The 24,628-nt window shown below is 46.4% G+C and overlaps 1 protein-coding gene across 2 annotated transcripts in view; it reads left to right on the top strand.

Annotated features, from left to right (window-relative positions):
• The first annotated feature begins 1,476 nt into the window (after positions 1–1,476).
• The window catches only part of LOC147894368 (uncharacterized), a 34,251-nt gene continuing 11,099 nt past the window's right edge, over positions 1,477–24,628 (top strand). The window contains exons 1-3 of one of the 2 annotated variants that reach the window (XM_087384738.1): positions 1,477–1,706; positions 2,051–2,113; positions 3,731–3,873. In XM_087384738.1, the coding sequence (XP_087240864.1) occupies positions 1,538–1,706; positions 2,051–2,113; positions 3,731–3,873 (375 nt within the window). In that variant the 5' untranslated portion in view covers positions 1,477–1,537. Of the gene's footprint in view, positions 1,707–2,050; positions 2,114–2,192; positions 2,515–3,730; positions 3,874–24,628 lie in introns of those variants that run through there. The other variant, XM_087384739.1, reaches the window with a different exon arrangement.

Raw genomic sequence — 24,628 nt, forward strand, 5'->3', positions numbered from 1 at the left:
TGGAGCTGCCACATAGAAGAGACCAATCACCAATGTAGAATCTATCTAGGGGCTTTAGCAGCCCATAGTGTCGACGCTAGCCAAAGAAAAAGTTCAAGATGCGTGCAAGCCTGGAAAACTCTAGCTCTTGCTAAGGATCCCTCCCACTAATCGCAAATATGAATTGCTCCCACGTACTCCTCTCCTCAGCTGGCATCTTTGCGAAAGAGGCACCTCCCTGCTTATCCTGCATGAACTCAAGGCTATTGAAGTCCCCCAGTCCATCTCTTGGAGGCAATCCGTGAGCCGCCTCTAGAAAGCCAGATGGTGTTGCATGCAAGCAGGTGCGTACATGTTCGGGCCTCTCCTACTTGATGGCCCACCAACCAAACTCCATGGCTTGGGATGAGCTCGCCCTGTGCAAAAACCTCCGAGGCCATCGCTTGAGAAACCAAAATGCATACCCCACCACTCCTGCCAACTGCTATGGGACCAAATCTCTGGGCCTCTCTTAGGGAGAAGACGATGGCGACGTGCTATGTCTGTTGCTGAGAACATATGCTCATGAATCAGAGAAGATCCACTAGTCTACCCACCAGAGCTTGCTAGCAATTCTTGGCACAGAATCGAGTACTGTGGTTGGTTGCATGCACGGTCGTGGAGCCCATGCACATTCCAACTCACTATCGTTAAGCTCATGAGGAAGGGACTGAAGGGAACAAGGCTCGGGAGTCTACTCTAGACAAATCGGATTTAAGCGACTTTGTTGGGGGTTCGAGGGCAAATAGTCTGTATGCATTCGCCCACGAACCAATGTCGCGACTCGCTTAATCCCAACCTTCTGAGCCCTGCATAAAAGAAACATCTACACCAAAGAGGTCGACGCACTACTGCAACATCCAGTAGTGGACCTGTGAGCAAACCACCTCTAAAGGCAAACAGATCGCATCTACGGCCAAACCTGACCTAGGCTAAGCCCAGCTAAAAGTATGCAGAACGGCCATGAGCCAGCTAGAGATCCATACCATGTGGTCCCAACCAATCGTCCATCATTTGATATACATGGTGCTCCATCATCGTGTCAAAAAGCTCAGGGGTCCACTTCTCCACCGCTGTGGAGGCGAATTGGGTGGGTATGGGATCCCACCACGCTAATGCTCCCCTTCCGGAGCTAGAGGATTAGGATGGTCAGCTCCAAGGCCATCAGGGACGCATCCGGGATCTCCAAGTAGTTCCATAGTCCCAGTCGCCAAAACTTCCTTGGTAAAGGTCGGCCTGCATGCATGTGGAGGTTTGAGGACTCTGTCATGGGGCCCCTCTCCTTGGAGGTATGAGAAGAAGATGTATCCTGTGTGCCCGAAGCACTGCACAGAGGCAAGCCGAAGACCGAGGTGCAAGTCACGTGAGTTGTATTAGGCACGTGTTGGGCGTTGTGAATGCAAACGGAGGATTTAGGTTTTGGTTATTGTTTCCCCTGCTGCTGCTCATTCTGCATTTTCTTCTTTTTCTTCTTGTTCATCTTGTGCTTGTGCTTGTGCTTGTGCTTGTGCTTCTGCATATGCCGGCCACAGCTTCCCCTCGTCCTGTCCTCCTCTTTCAAGAAATTCTTCAATCTTTTCGCCTTGCTCCCATGGGAAAGAGAAGAGATCGAAGGCAGCAAGGTTCTGGTCGCAGATTCAAGCTCGATCTTTGGAGTGACGACGTTGCCGCTCCCAGTGAAACACCGGGTAATTCTTGTCTCTCGTATGCTCAGTAGGGAATTATTCCCCGCAATACGTCTTGCTTAGATCGCTGCGTTGAAACACCGATCCAAAATATCGCCTAGTTATAGCTTGTAAGGCAATTCTATCAAAAGTTGTGAAATTTTCTATCTCCAAATTATAATTTTGATGAGCAGAGCATGATTCACGCCCCTGGGGCCAGATAACTCCTTGACTTGTCCAGTCTGGCGATCAGCATGCGTTTGTGTGTCGTGTGTGTGTGTGTGTGAGAGAGAGAGAGAGAGAGAGAGAGAGAGAGAGAGAGAGAGAGAGCACGGACAGAAATTGAATACGGTCGTGTGTTTTTACAGAATACAGGGAAGCACTGGGCCCTTCACTGGGAGAGGAAATTACACCAAGTGCGAATTCTCAAGGTAATGAGACGTTCTCGCAGTGCCTCCAGAATACAATGACTAAAATTTTGGGGAGACGTCTCATAACGCTTTAGGAGCGTCGTTTGGTGGCAGCTCCTCTGGGTAGTTTGCTGTCCTCCGTCATATTCGGAGATATGCATGAACCACAGGTGTTAACTTTCTCTTCGGATGCTGCTATGGCCAACCCTGGTCGGTCAACAATGCGGGGAACTGTAATTCTCTGTCACTTCGGTCCTCCTGGGGTGACACTCGCTGTGCTAGGTGAAAGAGGTTATGTGATTCTTTGTCGAAGAAGCTGGCACTCAGAAACAGCTTATGGGTCTTATCAGCCTGTCTGCAATAAATTTCCCATTGGAAGTCTCTGCAGGAAAGACTTGCGGTAAATGCAGGCCACTAAAAAAGTATGCTGCTGTCTCCATCTTACGTACGGTGCCACACACCTGGAACCTGTAGTTCGATAAGGAGATGCATGAGTTTTAGTGTTTCAAATAGATCAGATGCTATATCAGAATTTAAATATTTTTTAATTGTGGTGTCAGTGATTTTTTTGTACTGTAATGTCTGTTTTAATGAGACTGTTGAGGTTACCTATAAGGCACTTTTTGAGAATGCATGTATCAGTAGTGTTCCACAGATGTTTTCTTGCTAGAATGAGAGCTTTCTTATGCGCTGTTTGTGGGTAAATACTGTTATTGATTAGTAAACGTGCAATTAAGCGTGATTTGTAGTCTCTGCTGCATCTGAGCTCTGATGTTTTTGTTATATTTTCCGTGAAAAAATATGTTTATTATTTTCAAAAATATAGTAGAGCATTTTAGAGGGGCAATTTTCAATAAATAGTGCCATGACTGAGGAAGGTCATATGTTGTAATTTCAAAGTACTATCTATCCTTGGAGGTCATATGGTGTATTTTCTAAGTACTCATTGTGTCGTTCACCTTACCCTAACCTTGGAGGAATATACAATCAACAAGTGTCTACCATTGTAGTATGATTTTTGTCCAAGGCTTTTTATATTTGTTTTGTAGATATTTCTGCTGTAACTGTAAATTTTTTGAGGAAACGTAATACACAGTCAAACGTATATGGGTTCTGGAATCTTAGCAATTGGCATCCTAAAATCCTCAATAAGATGGGAAGGCAATGCAGTTTCAGACCTCTTTTTTGAATTTCACAAAAGATAGATGATAATATTGATTACAAATGTCATTTAAAAAAATTGAAAATTTCCTTCCTAAATAGCTGTTCCTTTGATCCCATTTGGTCTTCCAAGTGTATCACCAACATAACATTTAACTTCATGGATCTCTGCTTATGCCCTTGCACCTCCCCCAGCTTGCATCCACGCCCTTTCTTTTTCTTTTCTATTTTTTATCGTTGATCTCTTCTACCCTCATGCCTTTCTTTTATATTTTTGTTTGGTTAAATCTCTTCTCTGGGTTCATGAGTTTAGCTGTTTACCAGCAAGCACGCACGAATGTACTGATGGGATCATAACTTGGGGATGCAAAAATTTTTCTTTGAGATGAAGTTGTCGATGGGCTGGTCAGCAGGGAGGGTTGGGATGCAGTCAAGTCTCATAGTGTTTTGGGTTTGATGTGTCTTGTACTTGTGCAGGAATTGTACATGAGAATCCTCTATCCTTGCTTGGACAATATAGTGATGATGAGTTGGATGAAGAAGATGTATCGACAATGGCTGCAACAGACAAAGCTAGCATTGGGGTTGGCAAAGACTCTTTGGACGTTCAGGATGAACAGGTGTGGTTATAAGTTTCTGGATGATTACAGTAGGAATCCAGAGTTTGAATGAGGCTATAGAAATTTTGAACTGGAAAGCTGCCATCCAAGATGAGTATGCCCGCATTACCAAAATTAAAATTGGGACTTGGTTGATTGACCAATGAAAAGGAAGTCACAACATAACTATGTATTGATTTCAAAACCACACATAAAGTACTAGACATGCCAATTTAATGTATCCCATTTGGTATCTCCAAACATGACAGTCAGTAAATCCAACTCCAAGATTTCTACAAAAATTGGAAACTGCTTCTCCATTATCGATGGATTAGTTCCCCGGGCATGATCTCCACTCCATATGGGGCTAGATATTATTTTGTGAAATGAACCATCTCTCTCTCTGGTTATGGGTTTTGTAATGCAAGAGATGTGGTTGAGCATTTACCAAGCTGGAATACTTTCAAAGGCTCCAACAATTCCAAGAAGTTGATAAAGACAGCTTGAAGAAACAGTTCTTCACTTCACTCGTTGAGCAAAGAAGGAAACAAAAGAGGGGTATCAGAACTGGACACTTGTGCAAGGCAAGAACTGCTCAAGGGAAGGTAAGTCCGATCATTTCTACGTCAGAAGCTGGCCCTATTTTTTAAGCTCAGCATGTTGAACATAAACAAAAAGTTTGTGCTCCTTTTCCTTTTGATCCGGGTGAATGTTTAGTGACAATGATTTTGATCTGGAGTTTGACAGGCTGGATCAGGCCTTGACAAAGGAGAAAATGTCTGAAAAGAGCCAGTGCAGATCCAAAGTCTAGTTAATTGTGGAACATATGGTTGAGCCTATGGTAGAGGAGACATTGAAGTCAATATGAATTATGAGCATCTATATTGGGATATCTAAATCTACATCCAAAGAAGGCTCTCATGGTCTCAAAAGGTGTAGAAATTTGAAGAATAAGGTTCATCATCAGTGGGAGAGATGTATACAATGTACATTTTGGTAGCAGTCACAACTTCATCAACCGTAAAATGTTGTGAGATTTTGAATTATGAGCGTGGAACATAGGCTCAAATTCAAGGTTGCTAATGGGACAATTAGTTTCAAGTGTTGTCAATCAATTGGTCAAGGTTGTGCTTTTTTGTGATGATCTACATGTACTAGACATGGGACCAATTGCTATCGTATTGGGTTGTTAATGGTTGAAATCTGTTGGAGAATTTGCTATGAACTTTGAGCAGTTGTACATGAAGTTTTGCCATAAAGGGAAGCAAGTCCAATTGAATGAGGTCAAGGCTTCCTTTAATGGAAGGCTTATCTCCCCAAAGGTTGGCAAGGGACCTCAAGAAGGATGTGGGCCTGTATGGATATCCAAGGTATGCTTTGGCAAGGGACCTCGAGGGATGTGGGCTTGTATGCTTTCAAGGTAGATATCCAAGGTATGCTAGATAAGGGCAGAGATTTGGGATGATTGTCCTCCTTCTTGAATCTTCAGACTTGTTTGCAAACCTGCCCAATGAAATACCACCAATAGGGGAAATGGATCACACCATTCTTGTAAAACCTGAACACAGTTTCATATAAGGTTCTCAAGTGGTGAATAGAGGAGGTTGCAAGGCAAGTACATGAGCTCTTGGACAAAATGTTACGAGTCATAGCCAATCGTCTTTGGCATCCTTTGTATTGCTTGCAAAAAGAACGATGGCTCGCATTGATCATAGGGATCTTAATAAGATTGCCATTAAAAACTGGTTCCCAATATGGATGATTTATTGGATGAGCTAAAGGCTGCAAGGTTCTTCTCAAATTATCATAAATAAGAACAAAGTAGGGTGAACATCACAAAAGAATTGATTTATTGAAGAAAAATCCTTTTGCATATTTATTGATGCACAATTGGTTAAAGCATTTACTATTGGGGCTGGGCAAGTGGAAGGGGCATTGGTGGTTTACTTAAATAGGAGCATGGAGTTATTGTTTATGAAAGCAGAATGGACGCTAAAGAGTTGACACTTGCCACCTGTGCCCAATGCTTAATTCCCTTGGTAAGAGGGTTGGAATTTTGTATCTTTCAGCAGCATGGCACCTAACAGGAGGGCAGATGTAGTGGCCATATTCTTTTTTAGTGGGGACATTGCTTTGAACCATGACCGTAGTCTATATTTTTTGGATATGGTCAGAGTAATTGCTGCTTTCACTCCAATTGTACGAGGCCCCGAGAACCACGATTTTGGATGGGGAGAAACCTAACTTAGAGCGGGCTTTGGTTGTGGTAGAGAGGCATGAAAGAGCTATCATGTGTCCTCGATGGATGATGGATGGAGTGATACCCATAGCTGGTCTATTCAAGGTATTTTGGCATATTTTAGAGGCAAGCCATACTGTTGAAGGCAATTGAGAACTCCAAAATTGGAATGACATCAGATAAATTGGCAATAGTCGTATATTAAGGTAATTGTGGAGAGAGGGCATGAGCATGTCATTGAATTAATTTCAGGTGTAGAGAATGTTAGCAAGGCAGTAGGACATTTTTGAGGCACAGTATTAGTCCATGCATGGCGTTTTGCTTGATCTATCTTTTAAAGAACATAGGTGAGCTTGGTTGGGATAATTGATTTTCCAGGGATATGCACCACGACAAGTGCAAGAAGGATTTGTTAAGTACCTCGAGACACACAACTTCATCTTGTTAGAGCATCTCAAAGAGGTAAAAACAGCCCTACGACTGCTTGTTGGTTGTAATAAGTAGGAGGGACGGCGAGACTAGGATGTGTCATAATCTCGTGTTGGCAAGGTTTATGAGGGGATGGACAGAATGATTGAAAAATTGAAAGAATTGGTGAGTGATGTTTCTAAAAAGTAGGAGGTGGTTGACTTGGCAATAGAGCGGTGGAACTCTTATCATTCACCCTTGCATGCATCAGCTTATGTTTTTAACCCCGAGTCTAAAGGGCCAAGGAAGAGGCAAATAAGCAGGCGATGCGAGGATGGGAAAGAATATGGAAGACCAATGCTTGATCCGCTAAAGCAAAGCGAAGACAAATGAGGGATGAGTTAGCTTTTTATAGGAAGAAATATGTACGGTTTGGTTCTGAGGATGCAGAGCAGGGGCAGCCTTATGGTGCGAGGATTATGAATGAGAAAGGAGTCCGTATGTTGAGTTATGTGTCTGTGAGTGCATATGGTGTAGCTTGGGACACATAGCATAAACAAGGTGGAGAATCCACTAAGGCCCTGCTATTTTCAGGTAGGTTAGTGATTTACATATCCGTAATTTTCATTAATCAAATACTTGGGTATGTATAACAAAGAATCGCTGAAAAAAGCGAGAGAGCAATAGACAACGTTGATGTAAAGATGCAGGCTGAACTCGAACAAATGTTTCGTAAGAGTACTCTCATATAGACAACAATTATGTAGCTATGCAAGATTAGAAACAACCATGGATTGTACGCCCTTATGTACTCTACTTTTTGTGCGTGCTGATCGCATTTGATTCTGTTGGATTTCACAAGGAAGCTACAAACTCCATCGTCCAATTTGCAGCGCAAACAGTGTCCACCATCTCTCCGATAAGAACTTGAGCGAACTCCTTTAGCAGGCAGGATCATGCAAGCCTTGCGCTTGCGATACTGCAGGGTATATGATGTCACGCTTCATGTGAGAGTGTAAAGCTCTTCTCATCTTACATAATTCACTGCATGTACTGAACCAATCACTCGATGTGGCCAATAGTCGTCGGTGGGGAACATATGAATTTTAAGTGTTCTTTGAATTATTGCCTTCTATAGAAGCCTTTTGTCAATGCCAGGATAATCATGAGTCGTAACCTGTGTAAGAACAAGCATAGCCAATATCCAATTGGATGGTAGTCTTTGTGTATGATGCTCACGGATCCTCTGGTAAGGTGAAAAGCTATTCAACAGAGCCATAATTCTAAACAAGAGGTTGCGCAGGAGCTTACGTTATGCGGACCAATTAACACTATATAGTAGAGGCAATTAGGGTTTAACACGATGTTTCCCACGAAATGTTCATAAAAACTTCAAATGCAAAAATCTCGCGTGTTTTGAGAGCCAGCTAGAGAGTACATAGTTAGAATGCCAGTAGATGATATTTTGACTGCAAGGAGTAAAAGGAGATTCAATGAAGCATGCCGTGACCTTCAACCATTGAAAGCTGTGTTTCATGGAGGCGCTGAGCTTTCCTTCGAAAAAGATTGCCTTATAGCCATAGTCACAAGAAACGTTTCGTCTGTTTCGTTGTTTCGTCGCTTCGACAAGTTTCGTTTCGTTTCGTTTCGGCTTTTCGTACGAAATGGATAGGTTTCGAATTGATACTTAATATATACCCTTATAGGGACAAAAAGATATGTTATATTTAAGTTAGAGTGAACAAAGAGAAATATAAGTCAAGATACTAAAAGGAAATTCAAAACATAAACAACTTGGATTCTAGAAAAAACGGGGCAAAAACGTTTATTTTGATTTGGGCGAAACAAAGGTTTCTTTGAGAGTGTTTCGTCCTATTTCGAAACGTTTCATCTGTTTTGGGTTTCGAAGTTTCAAACAGGATGAAACGGGTTTTCATGTGACTATGCTTATAGCCAGCTAGGCGGCTCCTATGCATGACTTTGGGGTCCAAGCGCAAGCTGGGAGAGCTAGGAGTTGTCGAAGGAGATATCAAGGAAGGGCAAGGAGAAGAAGAGGAGTACGATGGCAAGCTGTGGATGGAGGGAGTGAGAGCGAAGGGATGGAGCGTGGTATGAATGCTACCGAGCTTTAGAGGAGAAGAAAACCTTCCTTTACCATGTACTTTGCACCGGCTAAAATTGAAAACTAGAAGAGATGGAGAAACTGAACCTCCAAAACGTATTCTTGCAACAACAATGTACAAGAAAGAGAGAAATGAAAATGATTAGGGAGGATGATCGCAACCTCCGCAAAATTGCTGGCTGGCACCTTCCAACCTTTTTCACAACTACCTCCGTCTACCTTCCCTAAGCTTTGTGAGGCACCTGCAGCTCCCTGTAGGTGAACTGGACTAGCGCTCCCAAAGTATAATTGAAGAAGGCATACTAGGTTTGGAAGATGGGGAGTTGATTGGGCCAGACAACCATCAGTGCAAGAGTGGTACCCCACAGCTTGTAAAAGCTTAATCTGGACATGATTGGCTCTTCGTAGCTGCATTGAAGAGGGAGGTGTGTAGAGCAGCGGGTGTGACAGACAACTTTAATACAAATATTAAAACGCTTGAGATGGAGAGGCGAGAAAGATCTGTGATGCAACGGTTCAAAGCAACCTCCGCTACTGTGTAATTATAGAGAAGCATGGCTTGTGGAGTAATGTGGGAAGTACGCAAATGTGAAGGGAGCTAGAGAGGCTACTGAGGCAAAGGGAGGAACACAGGCGAGGTTAGGGGAAGATGCAAAGTGGAGGGTGGAGGTGAAGGAAGACGGGAGAAGCTAGCAATGGAAGCCGCAAGGGGAAGCTAGCATGGGTGCCAGGTGTTTGCCATAAGGTTCCACACTACTCCATAACCAAACAACTTGCTAAAATAGATTTAGTAAGATTTAGGTTAGTTCGCACTTTACTAAGATTTAGGACTTCCACCACTAACCATACTCCCCCATTAATCGGGTCAAACATTCCTAACTACACCATTAACCTAAGGCCTGACTTTAGTCCCCCATTAACCCGGTCAACTTGACCGACTACTCACAAACCCCTCACTATCCCAACCCACCTCCCCAAAATCCACTCCTTCCCTAAGACCCTTTGCAGGGCCAAAAAGAGGACTGTGTTTGGGACACAAAGGGCCAATGACCTTGTATTTGTGTATGCAAACTTGCGCTTGCGTGAGAAGGTCAATGGTGGGGTTTAATCGTGAAGGATTTATTGGGTGAAAGCTAGAGGAGGGTCAGCTCTGTGATGGTATAGCCATAATTGATCTTGTGACTGATGGAGATGATGACGAGGGGGGAGGGGAGCAAGCATCTGCTAGTGAGTGTGGTGGAGATGCGAATTGATCCAAAATCCAGATCTAGCAGTAGATGTAGATTTTTACCTAAGGACTCCGGATTCTCTTTGTTAGATTATGAGTAGTTTGGTGTGAACACACCTTTGTTGCATTTCCCCCTCTAGCTAGGCCCTAGGGTTAGTTTCCTTTGTAGGGAATATATTTCTAAATTTGGCTAATCTTTGTAACATGACTCTTGCATAACTCGTTCTCCTCTCATCCCAAATTTTAACATTCGGTATCAGAGCCCTAGCAAACATCTTGACATGTCAAGATGGGAGCCAGCCCAATGTGCGATGGATTAAGGGTGCGAGTGGCTTCTGGTGGTTGGTGCAACCATTCGTCCAAGATTGAGACAAAATGCATAAACGAAGAGTCGTCTTGTCTAGGGTTTGGACAAAATATATAAACAAAGAGCCGTTCGGCGTTGCATATTACGCCATTTGAGATCGTGCAATCAGAGCCACTGCTCTTGTGATTGTGGAAGACTTGCTCGGTCACATCCTCTCCATCCTAAACCTTCGCATCTGTTAACTTTGCGAAATCTGCCATAGAGCCTTACGAAATTTGCGTAGATACAATGTTCTGCAGTCGTACAAGATCTGTTGTCTGAATCTGTCCGTACAGATTCATCCTACAGATTCATCCGTAACTATTTGCTTCATTTGGTGTTATACTGTTTGTTATTTGCTTCCGAATTCTCAGTCAACACATTTGGGCATTGGCAGTTTGAGTCTTTGGCGCTTCTGCAATTTCAAAACAAATTTGCAAATTTGGTCATTTCTGTTGTTGAAATCACTCAAATTGATTGTGAAATTTTGGGGCTTTTGTCGATTTCAGTTATATTTGTATGTTAAATTTTCTACTTTTTGCAGACAAAAAGTTGACATCTGCAACAAATTGCAGAAATTCAGATTTTTGGCATGTTCCTTTGCAGAGCCATGATGCTTACCAAGCAACCTGTGATGCTGAATACCGGGTCTTAGTGGGTATGAAGTGGGCCTGTTTTGTCATTCTATCCACCACCACATAAATGCTATCCAATCCCCCCTTTGTAGAAGGCAACCTTGTGATGAATTCCACAGCTATGTGAGTCCATTTGTCTTTTGGAGGAATAGGTAATGGCTGCAAGAGACTTGCGGGTAGCTGGCTGTCAACCTTATTCTGTTGGCAAGGTAAATATTCAGTGACACATTTAACCACATCTCACCACATGCCATCCCAGATGAAGCTCTATTTGATCTTTTCATATGTCTTAGTGATACCTGCATGTCTTGCCATAGGAGATGAGTGCATCTTGTGCAAAACCAACAGACTAGATAAATTCTGTCCTAGCAGTACAACAGTCCATTATGCAGCTGTGGGACGTTGCAACTTGGGGTAGGTGAATCTGTGTGTATCCTGGTGGGTCAATGAAACCCTCCGCTGTGATATGTAAGAAGTGATCTCTGTAGAAGCTAAGCTTCACTGGGAGTTCACTCGGTTCCAACCAGGTCCGAAAAGTGTGTAGCTGTAGTAGATCCTCACGGATAACCTGGTTGACCTCGTGTGATAAGAGGGAAGAGAACGGAGCATTCATGCTATACTGGAAGGGAGGTAGTCTATCCATGTGGAGCCCCAGTCGCTCAAACCATCTCTTTGTACGTGTTTACCAGCACCTCTGATCTCCTCCTGTTGCAAGTGCCATAGAAGAGGATAAAGCTATCCATGGTAGCCTGCTACGCCCCGAGGTATAATCCCCATATTCCCTAACTCGGTACATATATGTGATGACCTGAAATGCAGCATCTAGCTGTAAAGGGGGTGACCCAAACTCAGCTTGAATGATCTGGTGAGGAACGGATGACTTACCACGAATCATCCGTGATAGCATGAGAACCTATAGCGGCTCCACAAGGGCCCACTCTGTATCTGACAAGTCTAGCCCCCAACAAGGACTGCCGTACATCCCCGCTGGGCGAGCCAAGGAGTCAAAAAGCAACCCCTTGGTGCGTGGATCTTGAAAGTGTGAGCGGAAGCACTGCCTCTTTAGCCTGGCCAATGAGGCATACCCTCTACTCAAGCGTGCTTGCATTGCGGGTCTCATACTGAAGCTCGGTCCGGAGAAGATAACCCCAAGATAAGTGTATGATGAAACTATCTCAACAGATGACCCCGCAAATGTGAATTGCTCCTGACGCATGATGGCTCGAGATGTATTGAAGATCATGACCTTGGTTTTACCCAGGTTGACCTTCCAATCATGAGACTCACAAAAGGACTGTAGTGCGTCTAGGTGTCTTTGAAGCCCCTCTGCTGAGGAAGACAAGAGAGCCACGTCATCTGCATAGAGCAAAATCTGGATCAGCGTGCCTGCAAGAGAGCAACCTACACCCCCCTGTGTCTACATCACTGTCTCAAGCTCGTCAATGTAGAGGCCAAACAAGGTAGGCGACAAAGAACACCCTTGTTTGACCCTGATGGTACTCATGATCTCGTCTGTCCACCCGGATCCTACCCGAACTCTGCCAGAAACTCTCTCGTAAAGTGCCATGACAGCCCAAATGATCTCCTGGTCATAACCCAAGTCCTGTAGGCGCCGTATGAGGCGGGCTCTCGGGACTGTGTCAAATGCCTTGCGAAAATCCACAAAGCAACAATAAACCCTCTGCTTCCGTGATCTCGCCTCCTCGATGATACATATGAGCGTCAGAATGTGGTCCATGGTTCCATGATCACGCCGGAATCCGGCCTGTCCTGCTACTCTGAGTCCTCGACACTCTGCAAGTCTGCTAACCTCGGAGTCAAGTACTGATGCATAAATCTTGGACATGACATGTCCAATCATAATGGTCCTGTAGTTCTTCGGGCTCATGGGATCCTCTGCCTTGTGGATGGGAGAGATAGTGTTAATGGTCCAAGTGTGTGGAAATCCCAAACAAACCGCTTCATTAAAAAGCTTTGCTAAGATCGGGGCTAGGAGGTTAATCCCATATGCAATGAACTCAGTACATAGTCCCTCATGATCTTTCGCTCGGCCATTATGAAGTTTCATTACAACATCCTTTACCCCTCCTCTAGTGAAGAGGGTGCAGGATGTGGGACGAGGCATGTGTGAGAGGCTAGGGATTGGCTGATTTGGGATGTCAAAGTATGCGTGCATAATCAAACCAGATTTGGGTGTTAGTGAGTGGCGGAGGGGACCGTCCTAGAAATCTCCGCCAGAAGTCCTTAGAGTTGTTACTAAACAAAATGTTTAGTAGCTCCTTCTCGTTTCGATGAACAAAGTCTAGTTTCTTCCTTCGTACTGGTCTACGGTATTCATGTAGCGTATCTGGTGTGCTCGGAAGACTGTTTTTGGTTTCGAATCTGAGTTGACGGCGTAAGGCCTGACACTCATCATCGTACCAACTATTACAGGGTACGGTTCCAGGGGGTGGTGGGCGGGTGGAGCGGGTGGTGTGGGGAAAGGCGTGAATGGCAGCCTCGTGTAGTGAGCAGGTGACAAGGGCAGCACGATCCTCTAAAAGGGGTATGAAGTCAATATAAGTGAGAAGTATGTACAGACGGCCAGAGTAAGAAGGTGAGTGATTCCGATCAAAGCGTATATCGTGGTAGGTGGAGTAAGCCCTGAGTGGGGTGGAAGGTGCTGTGCGAAGGGAGGTGGAGATGCGAAAGAAAAGGTATGTGTGATCAGCCCCTGGGGGGAGAGGTGCTACAGTGAAGTCAGTAATGCGAGATGTGAAGACAGGGGATCCCATGATGTAATCAACAACACTGGAGCCCCCCCCATGTGGAAAGCATGTGAAACCACCTGAAGCGGGCCATCTGTCAAGACCATTAGAGATAATGAGATCATGTATTCTGCCCAGGTCTAATAGGGCCTGCCCATAGGATGAAAGTGGACCTCGCCTGTCAGCCGAAACCCGTAGCATACCTGCCTCCTCAAGGTCAACATCTGCCAGTAGAGTGGAATCATCTCTGAAATCAAGAAGTGGTACCTGACGGGTCCTTGTCCTCGCGTTGAAGTCCCCCACTAGAAGGACTTCTCCGCGGTTAGAAAAGTCAACAATGGACTGATAAAGGGCAGCAAATGGGGATGTCTCATCATCACCTCGAATATCTCTGGCAAAGTGGGAGGTCTCCGGGGGGAAGTAGCAAACTGCGACAAACAGATCCTGGCTATCCATGTGTCGTATCTGGATCCAAAGAAATCTGGAATGTGTATCTCTCTGCTCTACTGAAATGATTCCCCAAAGTGTGGATCTGAAAAGGACTGCAACTCCACCTGAACCTCGAACTCCTCCTGTACCCCTCGTCTCATCTCTGTAGGCAGACTCCCATGTATATCCGCGGACTATTGGGACAGGGCGCTCTACACTCTGGTGTGTCTCTGTATAGAAGACTATGTCGTGGCCTGTATAGGATTCCGAGAAGTTCCCTGGTTCTGACCATAAGGTACCATTACAGTTCCAAATGGTGTAGGACAGGGTCTCGGATATCTGAGTCTCATAGGCCCCGCTTCCCTATGTAGGGGAGGGGGTAGGTGTCTTACGGGGGCCTGTAAGAAGTCGTCCCTCTCGTACCACTGTCCACTTCCCCTCCTTTCGGGCCTGATCCCGCTGCTGCAGCAAAGAGCGCCTCTCCTCAACCTGTAGAGGTGTGAGATCCTCATCCATAGAGATCGCTGGTTGATCTTGAAGGACTAACCTGCGTCGTAGAGCTGAAAGTCGCGCCTGAGTGTCATGAAATCGTATGATCAGGGGTTGCTCTCGGTTGGGATCTCTCCCCACCCGCCATGCCCTCTCTATCCTATGCTCAGCCACTGACACATCCCAGCACTCCTGAAACCCCTGATCTGCAAAATAACCACACACAACATCAGAACTAAGCAGGCTGCTCACCACCCAACCGTGACATCTACGGGATGTGATCCCGAATCAGAAGATGTCCCCTCCGAGCCACGAGCTGAGCTACTGGCACGAACTCCCAATCAGATCCTAACCAGCCTGGTGTCCCATACCACTAGGTGGCGCTGTGAAGCCCTGGATCTGCCACTGGGCCTTGGGCTACGCTAAGATGCAGGCGCGCGTCCGCGACACAATCCAGGATCAGACCTTGCACCTGGAAACGAGACTTGCTCCCAACTGCACACTGAGAACTGAACCCCCTGGGTCTCTTTTATAGACTCGGGCCCCGGCGCCAAAAATAGCGAAGACCTATAAATAGTTCGTACCCTTGCCACTCAACCCGAGAATCAAGCCTGCCTAGCTCTAAGCCTCCCCAGGCTAACCTGAGCTAGTTCTGTGTACCTAGTACACGTCAGATACCAATCCGTGCACATGACATACTCCCCCTCCTCTAAGAACTCACTCCTGAGTTCGCTAAAAAATCCGGAAATGTTCTTTGGAGGTTTTGTAATGTCTCCCATGTTGCATCCTCCTCAACACGATCCTTCCACTTGATCTTGTATTCCGTGATAGTACGATTTCGAATCTGTCTTTCACGAAATTCAAGAATAGATTAAGGTTCGTGAGGAATAAAAGTCAAATCTGTAACTTCTATAATCTCATGAGGAGAAACAAGTTGATCATCTGCACCCAATACTTCTTTCAGTCTACTGACATGAAAGACTGGATGTACTTTAACATCAGGAGGCAATTCTAGTCGATATGCAACTGGTCCAATTCTTTTAATGACCTTGAATGGGCCACAGTATCTGGGGGATAATTTCGGAACCAAACCAGTACTTAGGCTCTTGGATTCCTTAGGAATTCTCAAATATACCATCGTTCCTTCAGAGAACTCTCTGGGTGAACGATGTCTATTAGCATAAAATCTGTCCCGATCTTGTGCACTTCTAATAGACTCCTTGGCAAACTGCAACATTTCCTGCATGTCTTGCAAGAAATTCTTAGCAGCATCATTTTGAATCCCTTTTAATCCAACCATAACTGGTGACCTAGGTTGAAACCCGTACATAAGCATAAAAGGACTGTAACCTGTACTAGAATGCTTTGCACTGTTGTAAGCAAATTCAATCATGGGTAGATAATCTTCCCATGAAGACTGTCTCTTAGATACATATGCCCGAAGCATGTCTTCAACCAACTGGTTGACCTTTTCTGTACTGCCATCAGATTGTGCATGATCCGAGGAACTCATACTTAGAGTAGTTTCTAACTTCTCAAAAACAAGTGTCCAAAAGTTACTTGTAAACTTGGAGTCCCTGTCACTGACTATGTCAGATGGCAAACCATACAGCTTGAACAAGTGGTCCACAAACTCGTGAGCCAACTGAACAGCTGAAATAGTTGTTCTTGTAGGTAAGAATCTAGCCATTTTTGTCAAACGGTCGACTATGACCCAAATAGAGTCATGACCCTTGCGCGTTCGAGGTAAACCAGTAATAAAATCCATGGAAATACTTTCCCATTTATTAGCTGGAATCTGTAAAGGCTGTAATAAGCCCGCGCTTCTAAGGCGTTCAGCCTTAGTAACCTGACAAACCCGGCAACCTACTACATAGTTCTCTATAAATGCACGCATCTTAGGCCAATAAAAGGTATGCTTCACAAGAGACAGAGTCCTATGTATACCTGGATGTCCCGCACTAGGAGCATCATGACACTCCCAGAGAATCTTGGATTTAAGGTCCAGAACATCAGGCACACAAATCTTTTCATTCCGGAACAGCAAGCCGTTCCTAATCATCCACTGACCTCCTGCCGCCTGTATCCTAGGTGGCACAATCCCTGAGTCCTGGTCAACCATGGAGCTCCCATCCTGGACTCTCTGCCAATAAGAACTGAAATGACTATCAGTTGCGTATAGCCCTCTCAAGGATTGAAATAGGTCTGAGGATATTTCCGTAAATGACAAAGCATTTACAAACTTAACTAGACTTAAAGCATCCGCCACACTATTCAACGAACCCTTACGATAACGTATTTCGAAATCAAAATCCTGCATTAACTTTGCCCATCTAGCTTTCCTTCCTCTCAATTCTGATCCATCACACACATACTTAATTGACTGGTGATTAGTCAATACAAGGAACTTTGAACCATACAAGTAGTGTCTCCAAACCTTGAGAGCATACACTACAGCATAAAGTTCCTTCTCAAGTGTGGGCCAACGATACTGGGTGTCGTCTAGCTTCTTACTCTCAAAAGCTACAGGTCTGCCCTCTTGGAATAAAGCTGCCCCAATCGCATAATCACTCGCATCGGCCTCTAAAACATAAGGCCGGGTAGGATCGGGTAATGCAAGAACGGGTGCTTCCTTGATAGATAACTTCAAGGTTTCAAAAGCCTTGTTCATTGCATCATTCCAAGAGATCGGCTGAGTAGACCTGCGTCCACGACCTTTCAATATGTTGGTCAAGGGTGCCGTGATATGTGAATAATCACGCACTGACTTCCGAAGAAATACCGTAAATCCTAGGAAAGAACGAAGTTGTTTCACAGTCTGAGGGATAGGCCATTCTAAAACCTTCTAGATACGATCCAGATCAATGCTAATACCTTCAGAAGAAATCTTGTGTCCTAAGTAAATGATCTCCTTCATAAAGAAGTCACATTTACTCATCTTGGCATAAAGCTTATGCTGTCTTAGAACAAGTAAGACAACTCGAAGGTGTCCTATATGATCCTCAAGTGTTTTACTATATACCAAGATATCATCTAAGAACACTACAACAAATTTGCCCAGAAAATCCCTGAACAAATCGTTCATCATCTGCTGAAAAGTAGCAGGAGCATTGGTCAAACCAAAAGGTAATACGAGGAACTCGTAACGACCATACCTAGTCCAGAATGCGGTCCTATCTATGTGTTTAGCATAGATACGGATTTGATGATAACCCGTACGCAAATCAATCTTAGTGAAATACTTCGCTCCGGCCAAACGGTCTATCAAATCATCAGAACGAGGTAAAGGATAGCGGTTCTTAATTGTAACTTTATTTAATCGTTTATAATCTATACACATTCTCCAGGAAGAATCTTTCTTCTTTCTTAAGAGGACAGGTGCACCCCAAGGTGATTTACTTGGGCGGATATAGCCCATATTCAGGTAATCCTGAAGCTGGATAGCTAACTCATCCTCCTCTACCTGGCTCATCCTATAAGGTGGTACACTAATAGGTTGAGCCCCTGGGACTAAGTCTATGCGATGATCTACTGCCCGTTCTGGAGGTAAACCTTCCGGCAGTTGAGCTGGGAATACGTCCTTAAAATTATCTAACAACGTTCTCAATTCTCGGTGTTCAAACACACTTAATTCATTCTTGTTAATTACCGAAACAACAAATGAAGAAACACTGATAGACATCATAATGAGAAGTGTTCAATATATTCCGAAGCTGCATCGCAGATACAATAGGCCCCTGAGAAGGGGGAATCTTATCACATTGAATACAAAATTGGGTGTCCTTGTCTACAAAAGAAAGCATATGCTCCGTCCATCCGATCTGAATATTGTGGGTTTTAAACCACTCTATCCCGATCAACAAGTCTACATGCTCCAGATGCATAACATAACATGTGAGAGCTCCCGTGTAGGCCTGAATCCGGATAGGAAGCGCTTCAACCTTGCGATCCCAAAACTGCTTCCCAGTTGGAAGCTGCACCTCATAGGTGTGGTCGCTAGGTACTGTGGACAGCCCCATCTTCTGCACAAATTTGTAATTAACAAAATTGTGAGAGCTGCCCGGATCAAAGAGAATGTGAACCTGTTGGTCCCTAACTTCTCCATAAACTCGAAAAAGATCATGGGAATCAAACAATGAAGTATTAAAGGTACAATTACATGAAAGGGGGCAGGTATTGACATTTACTGAAATACCTGTCATCGTGACTTGGTTGGCTCCCTTGGCTGCGGTACGTGGACCCGCCTGGAGCTTCGGTCCTAGCACCAACTTTTGGTTCTTCCGCTTAGGACACTCATTCTTTGTATGGCCCCGCTCCTCGCAATAAAAACATCGGCCTTCTTTCTTGAGCCTGAGAGTGCGAAGGAAACGGGCCTTACCATTCTTCGCAGGAGTTAAGCTTTTCCTGGAGGCGTTGTCCATAGACTTCGTCTCCCCAATACCAGTTGCATGCTGAAAGAACTTGCGTTTGTTCTTTCCACTCGTTTCGGTAACTGTGGTTGCCTTGGTACCGGCCATGGTATCATCATATATGCGCGCATATGTCATGGCCTCCTGCAATGTTGTGCACTTGTTATTCTTAATCTGTAACTTATAGGAGTCTGGCAAACCATCCACGAAAAAACCTAACAAGGTTACAGGATCCATTTTTGTGGCCCTGGTTTGCAGATTCCTAAATCTTTGAAGATAAACTTCAAAAGTTAAATTCAATTTTGACATATCGAGGGCCTTGAGCTTGCCGACGATATCGTAGTCATCTTCCTTCTTCAGGAACTCCTTCCTGAAGATGCCCTCAAAATCTGTCCAAGTATCTGGCTTAGGCTGGAGTTCTTTCCACCAAAGCAAGGCTTTACCTGACATAAACCCTGCTGCAAGCTGAATCTTTTTCTCATCTGGATAGGGGTGGAATTGGAAGTGTACTTGCTACTTGTGCAACCAAGTGTCAACTATCTCCTTTGTTCTTGATTTTTGGTCACCTGGAAAAGGATCCGGAGTGATATTCGGGCCTAGCACGGAAGCCATGGCATCCACATGCGTGAGTGCCTGAACCGTGCTAGCCAGAAGAGTCAAAGTTGCTTGTATCCCCTGGAGTTGCTGTGTCAACCCCGATTGATTAGCATTGACCTGCTCAAATTTACCATCAAGAGCGGTCGTAAACTCACTGAAGGCTTTCTTAGTTATCAGGTCGTCGTAGAGACCCTGATCATCCTCTCCCACTGGAGTGTAATCTAAGTCCTGCTCTCCCATGGTGAACTCGGGATTTTGAGCATCAGACATGGCTGAAATCTGTTTTGATTACAAACGGAGAGAAATAACTGATTGAAACGAAGCACAGAAGAGGATGGAGCAGAAGAAAACCGTCCCGAATGAAGCTGACGAAAGGAGATGCTGAAATCTGGCGAATCGGAAGACCACGAGTCCTGGAGCCTCCCCGAACCCGCAACCCGGATGCACGTGCTGCTGGAGTAACTGTACGGTCTGCTGACGCAAGCCGTACAAAGGCCGACGGAGGCCGTACAGTGCTGACGTAACTGTACGGCGTCCGTACAGTGCGTCAGGTACAGGGCGCAGTCGCGAATTGATGCAGCAGCAGGTACAGGGGCTGGCGAAAACAGTCCGTACAGGCTGTACGGCTGCTGCAGGGCCTTCGAAGGCTGCGCAGGCTGACGCAAGCAGGGATCGGATGCAGGGGTCTGCACGAAGCAGGGCGATGCTGACGCAGGCAGGGTACGGACGAGGCTGGCTGGCTGGCACGCACAGAATTCGAGGTGAAGGCTCGAAGTTTGAGGCTGCTTGTGGGTAGGCTAGCACCCTGCCCCCACCTATATAGGGTGCAGGGCAGCCTTATTTGGAAGCTGGGCTTCCAAAAAAGGCCAAGCCCCACCAGCTTTGGAGGGGTGCTTTTTCGGAAAAAGCAACCCCCCCCTGCGCAGGCTGCACGCAGCCCTATGCGCAGGCTGTTCGCAGCCTGTTGCGCAGGCTGTACTCAGCCTCTTGCGCAGGCTGTACTCAGCCTATTGCGCAGGCTGTTGACAGCCTGTTGCGCAGGCTGTCAAGCCTCTACTTGCCCCGTCTACTCCGTACCTTCCTAAGCGCTGCATCCCCGCCTCCCTTGCTGTCTTTTTCCTGCCCATCTCTCCTTCTTTTCTGCTCTATTTCTCCACCCTCTAAACTTCTCTCAGAGGCCTTCAGAGATCTCGATTTTCTCTCTCTCCTATTCTTCTTCCTTTTCCAGATATCTCTTCACCCCTTCTATCCCAGGTAGCCAGCAAAAACGCAGCAAGGAATTTCGAAATTTAGGGCATACCTGGAAGAGAAATCCGTCAAAATTCTCGCATCAGAAGTTCCTACCTCAGGAGTTGGCTCTGATACCAACTGACACATCCCAGCACTCCTGAAACCCCTGATCTGCAAAATAACCACACACAACATTAGAACTAAGCAGGCTGCTCACCACCCAACCGTGACATCTACGGGATGTGATCCCGAATCAGAAGATGTCCCCTCCGAGCCACGAGCTGAGCTACTGGCACGAACTCCCAATCAGATCCTAACCAGCGTGGTGTCCCATACCACCAGGTGGCGCTGTGAAGCCGTGGATCTGCCACTGGGCCTTGGGCTACGCTAAGATGCAGGCGCGCGTCCGCGACACAATCCAGGATCAGACCTTGCACCTGGAAACGAGACTTGCTCCCAACTGCACACTGAGAACTGAACCCCCTGGGCCTCTTTTATAGACTCGGGCCCCGGCGCCAAAAATAGCGAAGACCTATAAATAGTTCGTACCCTTGCCACTCAACCCGAGAATCAAGCCTGCCTAGCTCTAAGCCTCCCCAGGCTAACCTGAGCTAGTTCTGTGTACCTAGTACACGTCAGATACCAATCCGTGCACATGACAGCCACACCCAGGGTAGCGGTCACGAACGCAGTCGCATCTACCATCGGTGTAGCCTTAGTGCGTGGGATCCGGCGTACTCTGATGTTGAGAGCCTTACTGGCTCTCTGCTGCTGCTCCATGAGGGTAGCCGAAACGGTGACCCTTGCGGGTTCCCGTTTGGCCACGTCAACCCATCTGGAAGTCTCCTCAATAGCAAGATTGCATGCTCGCAATCTGTGCCTCGACCACTGGGGTACTCCCTGGGACAGTGTGTATGGCTGTGACCTCCTATCGGAGCTGCATGATATCCTGTCTGAGTCCCTGAATAAGATCCGCCTGCTCCCGAATGGCCCTAGCCTGCTCCTGTATGATGCTGCTCTGCTCCTGGTTGAAGCGGACCTGCTCCCGTGCGAAGCGAGCCAGCTCCATCTCACGCTCACGAAAATTATGTATCTCTGTGAGTAGGGTCTCACGGGCCTCTAGTGTGTTAGTCCACCCATGTCCATGCTGAAACTGTGGTGCCTGTGGCATGAAAGAGTGGGACTGAGTCCGAAAGCTAGACGATGGCTGAGTGAGGAACGGAGATGACAGTGGAATGGGTGAGGCAGTCCCAACGGGGTGTGGGAGGATGGGCTGACTGAGAGGGTGAGGGGAGAGTGAAGCATAATGCGGCACAGTGTATGACACCTCGGAAGTAGGTGTCAAAATCTGTGTGAGAGCTGTAACAGGAGAAGAGGGAAAGGGAACAACAACCGGCGCCATGGGCATGAGTATGTCATTGATCGTAGATGTAGATGGAGCTGAGATTGGAACTAGAGCTGGGCCTGAAGCGGGGACTGAAGTCGAAGTAGAGATAGAGATAGAGCGAGCTGAGGTTGGAGTTGAAAACGAAACTGACACTGTAGTGGGAGTTGAGGTTGAGGTTGAGGTAGAGATAGATGCTGAAGAAGCTGAGGCGGGTCCTAACTTTGCCTTGCTGTTTACCTCGAGTCCACTTCGGTTGTAACGTGTGTTCATATCCTCCAAATTCAGTTGTGTCGTTTGCTTTTTTTTGTTGTTGTTGTTATTTTCGTCTTTCTTGGCTTTGTCCCCCATTCTCTTGGGATGCAGGTGCAGATCGTAGTGTTAATGTTCAACCGGGAGCGGGAGCAGCAGTTCCCCCCCCCCATAATGGGAGGCACGTCCAGTGCGAGGTGGTGGAGAGGTAGTGCGGAAGCCTGAAGTGGAGAGGCAGCCAAGAGGTGGAGAAGGAGGAGAGGCTAGTTTTTTTTTTTTTTGTTGCCCCTTACGGAAAAGAGACCACCCAAAAAAAAAAAAAGTAGCGGGGAGCAAAAGGGGGGGGGGTGCGGTTAGCTGCAGCAGGGCCCAAGCGGGGGGTAGCCGGGGGGGTAGCGGAGGGCTGAGCGGGGGGGTAGTGGAGGGGGTAGTGGAGGTAGCGGTTAGCAGAGCGGTTAGCTGAGAGCGCGGGGGGGGGCTAGAGCTAGACCGGGGGGGGGGGGGCTGAGCGGGGGGAGGGTAGTGGAGGGCTGAGCGGGGGGGCTGAGCGAGGGCTGAGCGGGGGGGCTGAGAGCGGGAGGGCTGGGCTGAGAGCAGGGGGGCTGAGAGCGGGGGGCTGAGCGAGGGCTGAGAGCGGGGGGCTGAGAGCGGGAGGGCTGAGCGGGGGGCTGAGAGCGGGGGGCTGAGCGAGGGCTGAGCGGGGGGCTGAGAGCGGGGGGGCTGAGAGCGGGAGGGCTGAGGGGCTGAGCGAGGGCTGAGAGCGGGGGGCTGAGAGCGGGAGGGCTGAGCGGGGAGAGGCTGAGCGGGGGGCTGAGCGGGACAGGGCTGAGGGGCTGAGCAGGGGGCTGAGAGCGGGCTGAGAGCGGGAGGGCTGAGAGCGGGGGGGCTGAGAGCGGGAGGGCTGAGGGGCTGAGCGAGGGCTGAGAGCGGGGGGCTGAGCGGGGGAGAGGAGAGGCTGAGCGGGGAGAGGCTAGCAGGAGGGAGAGGCTGAGCGGGATAGGCTAGCCGGAGGGAAAGAAAGAAAGGAGCCATGGAACAAGCTAGAACAGTCCCATGTTGGCTGATTGATACTTTGCAGCTCAACTCCTCTACTTAATAGGATGCAAGAAATGCTAGGGAGCATGCAGATGTGGCCTGTATGAGCACTCTTTATGATGCAGGTGAGCCAGCTTTGGTATACAAAGTCAATAGAAAGTCTGATGGTACCATTGATGAGTACAAGGCGCCACTTGTGGGCCGTGGCTAGAGACTAAGCTCAAGAGAAGGGCATAGATTTTGAAAGACTTTTGCTCCTAGTTCTAGGATGTCATCACAGTCTACAGATGGAATGTGCATTAGTTGGATATAAAAACGGTCTCCTTAGGATTTGCAGGAAGTCTGTGTGAATCAGCCAATTGGGTTTTTTGTGTCTGGCCAAGAAACCAAGGTGTGTAAGCTAAGAAAAGCACTTTATGGTCTCAAACAAGTTTCTAGAGCTTGGTATGAGAAGATGCATGTCTACACAGCCAGCAAACAGTCCAAGTGAGAGCACCCTCTATGTTAAAGACGATCATGGTGTTCTACTTGTTCTTATGGTGTATGTGGATGACATGCTGTTGACTGGGAATAATAAGTATGTCATAAAGCTGATTTACAGAAAGCATTTGAGATGTCAGAACTATTGTGGGAATTAGTTTTTTCTTGGTAAGTCATGCATGTCTTGGTTAAGTGAGAGGCAAACACAAGGCTGCTTACAGGCTGCAACAGTAGATTGTGTATATGGCTGAGTAGATTGTGTGTGAACACACCCTTAGGACACTTCCAGCTCAAAGGTTTCGGCCCTAGTGTTAATATTTGGGCTAGGTTCAGTTTCATTTCTCCTCATTTTGGCTATTCTTTGTAACACAAAATGCCTCCCACCACCATTGGCCTTTGTGAGCATGCACCCCCACCCCATTGTGATTGTTACCTCGGCTTTGGTATGCCATAGTCCATTCAGCAATCTATAATTATCTATCATCACGATTCTAAGTATCATAAATTTTTGGATTGTTTTTGCTGTTATCCTTTTGAGCATGCACCCCCACCCCATTGTGATTGTTACCTCGGCTTTGGTATGCCATAGTCCATTCAGCAATCTATAATTATCTATCATCACGATTCTAAGTATCCTAAAATTTTGGATTGTTTTTACTGTTATCCTTTTGAGCATGATAATTGCTTCGTCAATTTGTGAATGTTTAAATGTTTAAAATTTGGAGTTTAAACTTTGCAGTGTTGAA

Source organism: Dipteris shenzhenensis, chromosome 14 (genome assembly GCF_047967505.1).
Source record: "Dipteris shenzhenensis isolate YYH24624 ecotype China chromosome 14, Dip_SZ_1.0, whole genome shotgun sequence".
Taxonomy (NCBI): domain Eukaryota; kingdom Viridiplantae; phylum Streptophyta; class Polypodiopsida; order Gleicheniales; family Dipteridaceae; genus Dipteris; species Dipteris shenzhenensis.